At 36.7% G+C, this 11,905-nt stretch overlaps 1 protein-coding gene across 2 annotated transcripts; it reads left to right on the forward strand.

Annotated features, from left to right (window-relative positions):
* The first annotated feature begins 2,858 nt into the window (after nt 1-2,858).
* Nucleotides 2,859-10,497, forward strand: LOC112507751 (probable RNA helicase SDE3). 2 transcript variants are annotated; one of them, XM_025112442.1, is made up of 6 exons: nt 2,859-3,054; nt 6,531-7,369; nt 7,458-7,625; nt 7,807-8,928; nt 9,019-9,267; nt 9,537-10,497. In XM_025112442.1, the coding sequence occupies exons 2-6, from the start codon at nt 6,560-6,562 to the stop codon at nt 10,050-10,052; spliced, it is 2,865 nt and encodes a 954-aa protein (XP_024968210.1). In that variant the 5' UTR covers nt 2,859-3,054; nt 6,531-6,559; the 3' UTR covers nt 10,053-10,497. The 2 variants fall into 2 exon arrangements, with proteins under 2 accessions (XP_024968210.1, XP_024968209.1); XM_025112441.1 differs by having other exon boundaries at nt 7,807-9,267.
* Nucleotides 10,498-11,905: the final 1,408 nt, after the last annotated feature.

Genomic DNA, 11,905 nt, shown 5'->3' on the forward strand with positions numbered 1-11,905 from the left:
TGCAAGTTGCAGTATCTAAAACAAAAAATGTAATCCAGATGAAATACATATTTGTGACTTTGTAACTCAAAAGATGTAACATGATAAGTAACAGTTTCTTAAAACTATGTGTTTTTCATGAAATACGAAAACAAAGCAACCAAATCCAGGTGCTCCAACAGTAAATTTTCTTCAACGATTGCCGTTAGCAACCCTGTCAATCTCATTCTTCTTAATAGCATAGCTGCACAATGAACAAATAAAGACTATTATAGAGAGTGACAGGACCATATCCRTAAMCCTAAAAAAGACAAACTTATTCTGGATAACACACATATTTAATGGCATAAGAATCATTTATATTAGGACAATCCGTAAACCTAAAAAAGACAAACTTATTCTGGATAACACACATATTTAATGGCATGAGAATCATTTATATTAGGACAAAGGATATATACCATATATCTATTGAACATGACTCGAAAAGCCCATAGATTTACCCAACTTCACTCTATATTATATCTAATATGTTCTATGTTAAGCTTTAAAAACATTATTATATCTAATATGTTCTATTTATTAACCACTATATGATGAAACTTGGAGAGAACTAACCTTCAGATTAAGATATTGAGGATGAAGAAGCATAAATAAAAATCCATTTTTATCAATAAAATTATAAAAACCAAGATAAAAGATGACAGGAAACTACCCACTTCATAAATTCGGGTTTCAAGTCAAATTCAGTACTTAATGGAGTACTTGACCTCTATTCTACCCTTTTCTTGCTCACTTCAAGACAGAAACAATGAAAACAAAATGAAGCAGTGTAAACAGAAACATGTTTGTAAACAGAAACAGAAACAAACTCAAATGGAACCATGATCATAAAGTACCACACAAACTCAGAAACTTAAAAAAGGTTGGGTAATATGAAGCAGTGTAAATAGAAACAGAAACATGTTTGTAAACAGATTGTGCTAATATGACAGGTTATGAACAGCCAGGGTGCAAATAACTTATATCTCAAACAGGTAGATATGACACATAAGTCTCAAACAGTGTATATATATATATATATATATATACTTAAACTTAATATATATATATGTTGCATTGCATCTGGTCCATTCCTTCCTGACTTAATAATTGTTTTCTTAAAACCCAGAAATCAATACCATCTGTTCATTAACACACCTTCTAAAGTATGTTTATTTACAGTGACACAGTCTTGATATATATATATACATACCATATGTCACAGCTTGTGATAAAAAGGTGTGGGAATAGGATTGAAACTTTTCCTTTTGATTTCTCATTGACCCAACTTTTGTGATTGTTATATATCTTAAGCTTATTTTTTAGAGGCTGAGAGCTCCTCTTCCATTTTTTCTTTGGTGTGCAGGTAGGAGAATACTAGGGTGCAAATAACTTATATCTCAAACAGGTAGATATGATTTATAACTCTCAAACAGGTAGATAAGACTTAGAATTTTAAAAGGGTTTCATTTGTCTCAGGTAAATGTGCAACTCAAAATGAAACCCTAAACCCTAAATTAACTCACCTTTGAAAGCAGAACTCGCAATCGCCACAGAATCGTACCCTCAAGGTTTAAAAGCAGAACTAGCAATCGCCTGAATCGTTAGAAAATGTGTAACTCAATATGAAACCCTAAACCCTAAATTAACTCACCTTTGAAAGCAGAACTCGCAATCGCCATAGAATCGTGCCCTCAAGGTTTAAAAGCAGAAATCGTAAATCGCCTGAATCATTGAAGAGGAAAATTTACCACAACTTGGGGACGATCATTTATAAACACTCGCAATCGCCTGAATCGTTGCCTTGGGGACTGAATCGTCATCTCTATAATCGGTTCTTCGAGGGTAGAAAAGCGTTGGAAAGGGAAGCGAGGGTGGAGCGTGGTTTGGAAAGGAATGATGATGGGAGAGTGGAGCGTTTTGGAGAGAGAGAGACCCGGTTAACTATGTGTGCTTTAAAGTAGTACTAAATGCATTAGAGGTTGGTTTTTAAGACTTTAAGATTTTATGCATTAAAAGGTTGTACCAAATGCATGTTAGGTTGTTTTTAAGACTTTTGTTAAATTTGCTTTATAAAGTAGAATAGATAAGTGAAAAATAAACAATCTAGACGTGTCATGCCTGTTAAGATCGCCCCTAATCAAACTCTTAGGGGCTGTTTTGTTTATGGATTTGGATGAAATTGAAATGAATGGGCAAATCCTTTGACCAAATTCCAAATACAATGTTTGGTTCATGAAATAAAATTGATGGAATCCTTTCAATTCCAATAAATTCCTTCACTCACAGATTTTACATTCCACGGCAATACCCTCGGATTTCAATTCCTTTCCGACAAATTCCTTCCCTAATTCAAATTCATTCAACGTTGCATCTACCATCTCATCTAATTGATCTCTGGTGATCTCTCTCTCTATCTCTCTCTCTCGCGTAATTTCTCCATCTATACGAGATCGGTAGACAACATATGTAATTAAGGAATCGATTCAAGATAACTAGCTATCGATATCACAAGTCCAATTTCGTTATTCAAAAATCATAAAAAGTCATTTGTTGATATTTAATTTCGATTTCAAAGTTGAATTCCGTGAACCAAACAGAAAATTTTCAATCTGTCAAAAATTTCATTCTAATTCCATGCAACCAAACGCAATTACAAGATATGGTCAAATTCCATCAAATTCTATTCTATTTTCTCAAAGTCAAATTCATTTGATGAACTCCAATTTCATCGAATTTCATTCTACGAACAAACGAAGCTTAGTTTTTGACCGATTTGAAATAAATTCGCCGTTTTTCCCGAACCAGGAGTTACCCCATTTTTCCAATTTGCTAAACCTCCTAATCTCCATATCCCCCAAACTCGCCCTCCACAGTGAACAAACAAAAGCCCTAGTTTCATCGATGTTTTTTTGTTTACTGTAAAATTCACGCGATTTCAGTAGTTGAATCAATAATAAAAAATGAATCTGAAGACATAGAAGCAAAAAAGGGTTCGATTTGGCGAAGAAGACGTCGACCAATTCCCAAAAGGTTTCTCATTTTTCACAGTTTATATTAGGGTTTTTTCGTACATGTTTACATTACCTCGCAAAAATGTCGCTCCGTATACATGCTTCCAGAAACAAGTAAAATAATGAATCGACAGTTTTGATCATAATTTTATGGGAATTTTAATTTGCATTCGAGTTTGAGTTTTGATATTCTATTGAATCTGAATTTCTAGCATATCCAAAGTTAAAAAGACTGTAATCATGACTTAAAGATCTGAAACTGGCAAGGATCATTCTTCGTAATTTGCAATTTTAATTTTCTTCTTTTCTGTTATAATTAAGGTGAACTTGTTCGCCTGATGTTTTAGGTTTTATATGTATATATCTTAGCATTGTCGTTCTTGACTACTGAAAGTATGTTTCTTAGAGAGTGATTTTAACCATTAAACCCAAGTTGTGAAACAATCATGTCTTTTTATAGAAAACAAAGGTATATGGTTGCAATTGAGACCTACCAGTCACTTCTTTCTCCAATCCCATACCGCTATCTCCTAGCTCTCTCCATGCTAAGAGACTTATGCTGTAACCAGATACACGATAGTTCAAGATTTTATAAAAAACCAAGGATTCATCAATTCAGGGATTCAACGGGATGTGCAAAGTGAAAATGTTGCTGAAATCTTCATAATCATTGAGAATATAGGATCCATTATTGTGTGTTTTCTGTTTGACATTTTTGTTAAACAAGGCTGTAGGTTATTATATGGCTTTGTAGTTGTTAGATGAAGTTGGCACCTATGTTTTTCCATCTTCATTTCTGCTAGGCAAAGCCTAATCATCCAATAATGTGTTTTTGACTTCTATGTAGTTTCACCTGTTCATAACAGATCACTTAAGGTGATCAGCCATGCTTTGGTGCTAGCGGATCCAGAGTCATTTTATATTTGATTAACCAACTTTATATTGGTACTTTGTAGTCTAGCCCGTTGTTGAGTGAGATGGCAAAATTTATATCACTGGATGTGATTACAGAATTGGCAGAACTTTTATGTGTGTGTGTGTGTCTATATATATAGACCAATAGGCAAATACAAACCCAATAAATGTTACAAACCTGTGCAAACCATTCAGTGAATTTGATTTTAAGTTATGATTCATATTGTTTCATATGTTTTCTTCTTGTGCGTATGTAGTGTGTATGTTTCATGTATAAACGTATTTTCATGTTTTTTCCGCATAATAGTTCTGAACGTTTCTCATATAAAACGACAATGTAAGAACACTGCATGTGAAACAACACATGAAAACCAGTTTGTAAGTTTGTAACATTTATTGGATTTGTATTTGATTTTCCCTCTATATATGTATATATATAAGGAGGACCAAATGAGAACAGGGTCAACTTACCAGAAAGCGAAAGCACTTATATCACATGTTATTTAATACTAAAAATCACATCCGATTACGGAACAATCAACCCAGGGGCATGCAAGCTCTTGGCCCAGCGACCTTGGAGGTCTGAACGTTTCTTAATCACATGTGATATAGGCGTTCTCGTAAATTAACCCCGTTCTCGTTTGAACCTAACCCTATACATATCATGAAAGTGGAATCTATTTGTTTTTTTCTTCTTTCTAAGGTCCCATGTGTATTTTCGTCGCTACTGCATCAAATTGACTTATTGTTATGTGCATTTATTCCCATAATTTTTTATTTACTCCGAAAATGGGTATGGTACTCCTGTTACTGCTGCCTATTAAACCACACTAATTGCATATTCTTATTATTTAGAATCTTCCAATATATTGTGTTCAAAAATCATGTGAGCTTCTAGTTATTAATATCATTGTTCATAGATCTTATCTATGTTTTGCTGACGAACCTGGATTTTGACGACAAGCTTATGACATAGCCACTGAGGTTTATATACAATCTTAAAATGCATTCGTGTTGTCCACATGTACTGGTTTATACGTACATAGTTCACAGTCATCACCTGATTTCATCCTAGCTTTGTTATGAGAACAAAAAATTTCACACTTGATAGGCAAGATTCATGTGCATTATCTACTTGCTGTTGTAGTAAGAATAAATAGGCTTTTTGCGATAGAAGAATAGGTGTTTGGGAGAAGAATCATATAGCCACCCCCAAGTATCTTCTACGAAATCTTAGTTCAATTTTCTTGCTCCATTGGGCAAAATTAAATAAGCTTTTATTTTCTACTTCCTTGGTCCTAAATATATTCAGCTTTATGATGTTTATTTGTCAATTGTCCCCAAGGTAGGAATTGGCATGCAGGCAGGATGGGACAGGACAGGACTAATTGTATGTTTTGCTTTTGGTACGACTAGAACATGAGTACAAAAATGTTAAAATGACTAGATTTCCCCTAAAATGTTGTTTGATATCTTTTATCAATATAATAGTTATAAATGATACAAATCGATTAACATATAAATAATTTTATTTATAAAAGCTAAAGTAAATTACATAAATCATACTTTGTAATTTATTTATGTAAATTATTATTTAAAAATATATGCAAAAAGCCAATAAATTGGAAATCCAATAGAATCCCCTACCCCACATATCAAAGCTCAACTCCTTCCCCATGTGTGGCTTTCATCAGGAAAAAAAAGAACTCTTCAACCACCACCATGGGTCTTTCTTTTTTGTTCTTTCTTAGACTTCATCAGCGACAATATCATCATCCTACTCATCTTTCAGCTTCTTTCTTTCTTAAACTAAACCATCTTCCAGGTTCTTCCTCCACCACTACCCATTGATCATCAAACACAGATCTGGAAGGAGAGGTTCGATTTGGGAGGGAAAATTTATAGTACGATCTGTTTGGAGGAGGGGAGGGTTCGATTAGGCGTTCGATCTGAGAATTTGTTTTGGAGGAGTTTGAATAAGTTATTTTAAAATTAGTCCAAGGTTGTTTCATCTTTTTTGGTGGAACAAGAAAAAGGCTGATTTTGTCCCATGAAAATGATATTTAGTCCCACCTTTTTCCACCTTGTCCTTGTTGCATATCAAGCCAAACATGGGACTAATTTTTTTGGCCTGTCCTGTCCCGTTCCGTCCCATCCAGTCTGCAAACCAAATGCACCCGAAGGAAACAGTTCATCAAGACAAATTTGATTTTTTAACATACCCCCATGATAATGTTTTTGAACGTACCCAAAAGTGTGAGGTGGACTCCTTTTTGTCATACATGGATTATTTAGCTTGCCGGATATTTTGTTATCCAAGAATGACACATTTAGTTAGAACAACTTTCATCGAGTCTCTGCACCTATCCTTCTTGATTTTTGTAGCTATTGGTCAAAAAGCATCTTCTGTGGCTCAGGTAGTGACTAATTTCTAGGCTTTTCAATTTGTGTGATAGCAATGTTAAGTTTTCTATTTACAGGTTTGCCTAGACGCAGCCACCCTTGAAAGAGTGCGTAATAGCTTTATCCTCTCAAATTAACGAATAGCAGTTGCTAACCAAATTATTTTTAAATCTGAAGGCGCAGCTCACTTTTCTCAAAATCCAACAATGGGTTCAGTCAACTACGATGATGAAACGAGGTCCACCATTAGTGATCATGGGGATATTGGCAATGTGGATTTTGCAAATGATGGATCTTTCTATGATTATGATCCAGGGAATGAGGGTCCGATTATCATATCAGTTCCTTTTCCTCTAGTCGAAGGGAAGCCTCAGTTCGTAGCCGTAGGTGAAACTACATTTAATTCTATCACCATTAAGAACACAACCACTGATGCAGTAACTCTGTGGTCAGTTGAGATATATGACTCGAAACCAAAGGACTCATTTACACTCTCAGTAATGGAACCTCCCTCACATGGTTCACATGAGGAATATATCCGATCATTTGTCGAGTCATTTTCCTTGGAGGACAGGACTTTGCAAGCTGGTAAAACCTTAACAATTTGGTTATCGTGCAAAGCAATGGTCAAGGGTCTGCACACAACGGCTGTTCACTTTAATGTCGATGATGATAGGATAGAGAGGATGGGTTTTATCATGGCTGAAGATAAGATATCACGGTCTTTGACTTCTAACAGACCATACAACAGACCAAGGAGAAACAAGCCATTGCTCCCCAGAATATTTTCCCCTGGAGGGGATAATGTGGGCATCAAAATAATCAGGGGCTCTCGTCCTGCCAAGGCTTCTGGTCGAGTATACAGATATAAGCTTCCAGAATATCCGATCCCCAAGAATGTTAGGGATATGATTGAAAGTAAGACGACTCCTGATTCGCTAATCGAAGGTTTAACAAGAACGAGCTATGTCTCTTTCTTTAGAACCTTGCTTATTATGGAAGAAATAAAATTAGAGGTAACATCAAAGAGTGGAATAAAGCATTCTAAGAACCCGGATATGTTTTCTATTAGATCTAAAATGGTTTGAGTTTTTTCCCTATCAGGATGACATGAGAACATATGACATGCAAGGTGTTGCTCTGAAGAGAAAATATGGGTGCCTGGCTCTTGAAGTTCCAGGACTGGCTGAGAGAAGACCGTCACTCGTTTGTGGAGATTTCATTCTTGCAAAACCTACATATCAGAAGGAAGACATGTCTGCCCTGTATAAGGTTTGTTTCACATGGTAAAACTAACCTTCACATATTACCCCAAAATGAGGAACAATATCATTGCATGTTCTAGGACTGAAGCTTAAAATTCCTATGGTACCCCCTCTTACCATCTTTAGACATTGAGATAAGCTTTAATGGTATCTATAGTGGTTCTGAAGTAGGTCAGCTTCTTTTACAGGGGCACATCTTACGTGTTGAGGCTGAAGAGATTCACCTATCATTTCACGATGATCTTCACTGTTACCATTCTGAAGGTGATCGCTATGATGTACAATTTGAATATAACCGATTGGGCATGCGAAGATTATACCAGGCAGTAGAAGCTGCAGGAAAGTTAGATACAGAACTTCTCTTCCCTGAGTTTTCTTCAAATTCTAGATGCATTGAAACCTCTCCATTGGTTCCAATCTCTTGTAAGCTCAATGAGGAGCAAATGAGTTCAGTTGAGATGATCCTTGGCTGCAAAGGAGGCCCTCCATATGTTGTTCATGGTCCACCTGGTACTGGTAAATCTGTGACTCTTACTGAAGCTATCCTTCAGCTCTACACAACTCGAAGGAATACCCGAATGCTTGTTTGTGCACCTTCAAATAGTGCTGCAGATAACATCTTAGAGAAACTTGTTATGGAGAATGCTGAAAAAATCCGAAAGGGGCACTTGTTGAGGCTCAATGCACAAGCTCGTTCTTTAGAGGATATCCGATCTGATTATCTGGAATTTTGTTGTATTAACGAGGAAGAGAGTGTCTTTAACTGTCCTATATTTGAACAACTTGTGAAGTATAGGATTGTAATATCGACTTATACAAGTGCTGCTCTTCTGTATGCGGAAGGCCTTCAAGCTGGCCACTTCACACATATCTTCTTGGATGAGGCAGCCCAGGCATCAGAGCCCGAAACAATGATCCCTATATCCCATTTTTACAGAAGAAATACGACAGTTGTTCTTGCTGGGGATCCAGTGCAGCTAGGTCCTGTAATTTTTTCTAAAGATGCAGAAAGTTATGGTTTAGGGAAATCATACATGGAGAGGCTGTGTGAATGTAGATTCTATAAGGAAGGTGATCAGAATTATGTGACTAAATTGGTAAGGAACTACCGTTGCCACAAAAAAATTTTGTTCCTTCCTTCAGAGTTGTTCTATAAGGGGGATCTAATCTCGTGCAAAGAAGAGGATACATTGTACCCTTTAACTTGGAAAGAACTCCTTCCTGACGCAGAATTTCCGGTACTTTTCCTAGGCGTCCAAGGTGTTGATGAGAGAGAAGGGAATAACCCATCATGGTTTAATAGGATTGAGGTAAGTGAGGTAGTTGAGATTATCATGAATTTGATAGAGAAGGGGCTGCGGAGTCAAGATATTGGGGTCATAACACCGTACAGGCAGCAGGTACTCAAAATAAACAGGGCACTTGAAACTTTTGTCAAGTCAGAGATCAAAGTTGGGACAGTGGAGTCATTTCAAGGGCAAGAAAGGGAAGTCATAATCATATCTACTGTTCGATCAACAATCAAACACAACGAGACTGACAAGAGACATTGTTTGGGATTTTTGAGTAATCCGAGACGCTTTAATGTTGCCATTACACGAGCCAGATCATTGTTGATTGTTATTGGGAACCCACATATAATATGCAAGGTGATCTTTACTTGTCTAATTGAAACACTATTATTTTCTTAAAAAAGGTAGACTGAGAATTCTAAGGTCAACATTAATAATGATGGAAATTTCTGAAGCTTACAGTAGATGGAGAATAACTGTGAAATTAAAGTGTGTTTGATCTGAAAATTCAGAGTTGACATTTTATGAATTGAATGTTTGTCAGTTGAGTTTAGCTTTGTTGAAACACGTGAATCACTTGTTGATATTTATTGGGTTGAGGCTCATATTCTTAAATCTTATGGCAGGATGAATATTGGAACAAGTTCCTATGGCATTGTGCTGATAATGGCTCTTATAAAGGCTGCTTTCTCCCAGAAAAAGAAGAAATTGTTGATGTTGGATCCGAAGGAGAGTATAACAATTGGAATGGTGGAGAGCAAACAAGTTTTGATGATTGGAGTGCCAATGAGAAGAACAACCCCAGAGGTGAGAATTGGGGCATGCCTGCAGCAGCAGAAGCCGATGATTGGGGCGATTACCCCTCTCAGGCACCTGCTGGAGCCGATGAGTGGGGAGATTACCCCTCTGAGACACCTACAGCAGCCGATAATTGGGGAGATTACTCTACCCAGACACCTGATAATTGGGGCGAAAACTCCTCTCAGACATCTGTTAATTGGGGCAAATATCCTACTGAGGCATCTTCAGGACCTGATAATTGGGGGCAAGACTCGATACAAGGAGCTGCTGATAACTGGGGGGAAGACTTGAAACAGACGCCTACAGGAGCTGCTGATAACTGGGGGGAAGACTTGAAATAGACTCCTACAGGAGGAGCTGCTGCTGATAACAATTGGTAGTGGTAAATTCCGTAGAAAGGTTTAGTATTGAGACCTCTCTCAATCCTTATGGAACTTTATGCTACATCATGTCAATAGACAGTCGCCAGTTTGGTAGGTATTGCCCTTTTGACATTTCTTTTTCTTTCCTCCGGTGTTTGTGATTGCGAAAATGCCTCCTCGCTAATGGCCTAGTATTCCTTGACAAGTGTCGTGGTTAATTTTCCCGAAAGCTATGTTTTTGTAACAGTTATTATGTCCATTGATGCTCTTGTTCCGTTCGGCATCTCTCAGTCCTGGAGGCCGGTAAGCTAATTTATTCAAACATCTTGAATGGTCTTTTGTATTGCCACATAAGTTCTTTTCCTGAACCACCATCTCCTCCATATTATAGTTTGGCAATCTATCTTGTGAGTTTATTGGAGAAGTTGCGTTTCGCTAACTTTTCTAGAAGCTATTACATATTGCTTGTTGGGTGTGTTTTTTTCACTTACTTTTTTCAAATATATCCGTTATATTTTACATAAATGCTTGTAATATTTTTTATTCAGGTCATCTTACACTGTCTTTTAATTTATAGGTTTGCTTATTCTTTACCAAATATGATTAATTTATCAATTAGTTTTTCAAACATAAACTTGGTTTTTTCATTAAACATGTTCGAATTGCCTTTCTTGTTGACCTACTTCATAATCCCCATTGATGTTTATCCACATATGCTTGTTTTTGCCAACCCTTGGCAAAATGATTTGCAAGTGGGTTGTTCTCATATAACCATTGATGGGTGGTTGACGAGGTGTTTTTTGGTTCGTAGAATTCAATGGATTTTAAGGGAATTGGAATGATCAATTTTTTTTTAAATAAACTATAGTTTTGGTTTGGATCATATATTGAAATGGATATAATCTTTTAAATTTTACAAATTAATGAATTCATCATCTTTTTGGCATAAGTGAAGAAATTGAATTTCATCCCCTTGCATCGATTTAACCACCATTGTGCCCCCACAAACTACCATGCCAATATTGTCTTTGTCACAACCGTTGTCCCCACCATGTCACCCTCTCCACCCCCCCCCCGTCACCCGACCACCATGCCATCATTGTCGTCGTCACACCTACCATCCTGTCGAAGACAAAAATACAAGGACACTCCGTTTCCTCTCGAGAAACACTCTCTGCTCTAAGCTAGATATTCTATATCTACTTATCATTCATTGTTAGTCAATAATGTAGGTTGGCACAGAAAAAAGGGAGTTATATATATGTACGGTAGGACTCCACATGGGACCCTTTTAACCTAATCCTACGCTAGGTAAATGCTAATCCTAACCCGATTCTTGTTCCAGAACGAAAGAACTGTTTAAGCATTTTAATGTTTTCTGCATGGCAGGGAGCCTAGCCAACATTATCGCCCGGGTGGCCACGGATTGCCACATTGCCCACCATGCCACTACTGTCGTCATCATAGCTACTACCCCCTCGCCACTCATAAATGTCTTTGTCACCGTTGCCACCCCCATCCTTCGCCCAAACAAAGATGGAGATTCCAATGTTTTTGAGATTTTCTATTTCAATTCCTACCAACCAAAATGCGTGGTTAAATCTCATCAAATTCCATTTCAGTTCCATTCTAATTCATTCAAAGTCAAATTCCTTTAATGAATTCCAAAATGTGAAAATTGAAAATTATTAGTATGATGTTACAAGTTATACTCTTCATGTTTATTTAACTTTTAGTTCTCTTTTCTTCTTTTCATATTATACCATTATCATGATAACTTATTTGGACAAAAAAATGATTATCTATAACTCTAACCAGTCTCACACAGAACC

Source organism: Cynara cardunculus (assembly GCF_001531365.2).
Source record: "Cynara cardunculus var. scolymus isolate 2C chromosome LG 2, CcrdV1, whole genome shotgun sequence".
Classification (NCBI taxonomy): Eukaryota; Viridiplantae; Streptophyta; class Magnoliopsida; order Asterales; family Asteraceae; genus Cynara; species Cynara cardunculus.

Bases quoted from the DNA above. Each gene is read 5' to 3' on its own strand.
- LOC112507751 (XM_025112441.1), top strand. From the start codon at position 6,560: ATGGGTTCAGTCAACTACGATGATGAAACGAGGTCCACCATTAGTGAT. The intron at 7,626-7,806 runs GTTTGTTTCACA...CTTCTTTTACAG, and splicing joins ACATGTCTGCCCTGTATAAG to GGGCACATCTTACGTGTTGA. The intron at 9,268-9,536 runs GTGATCTTTACT...ATCTTATGGCAG, and splicing joins ACCCACATATAATATGCAAG to GATGAATATTGGAACAAGTT.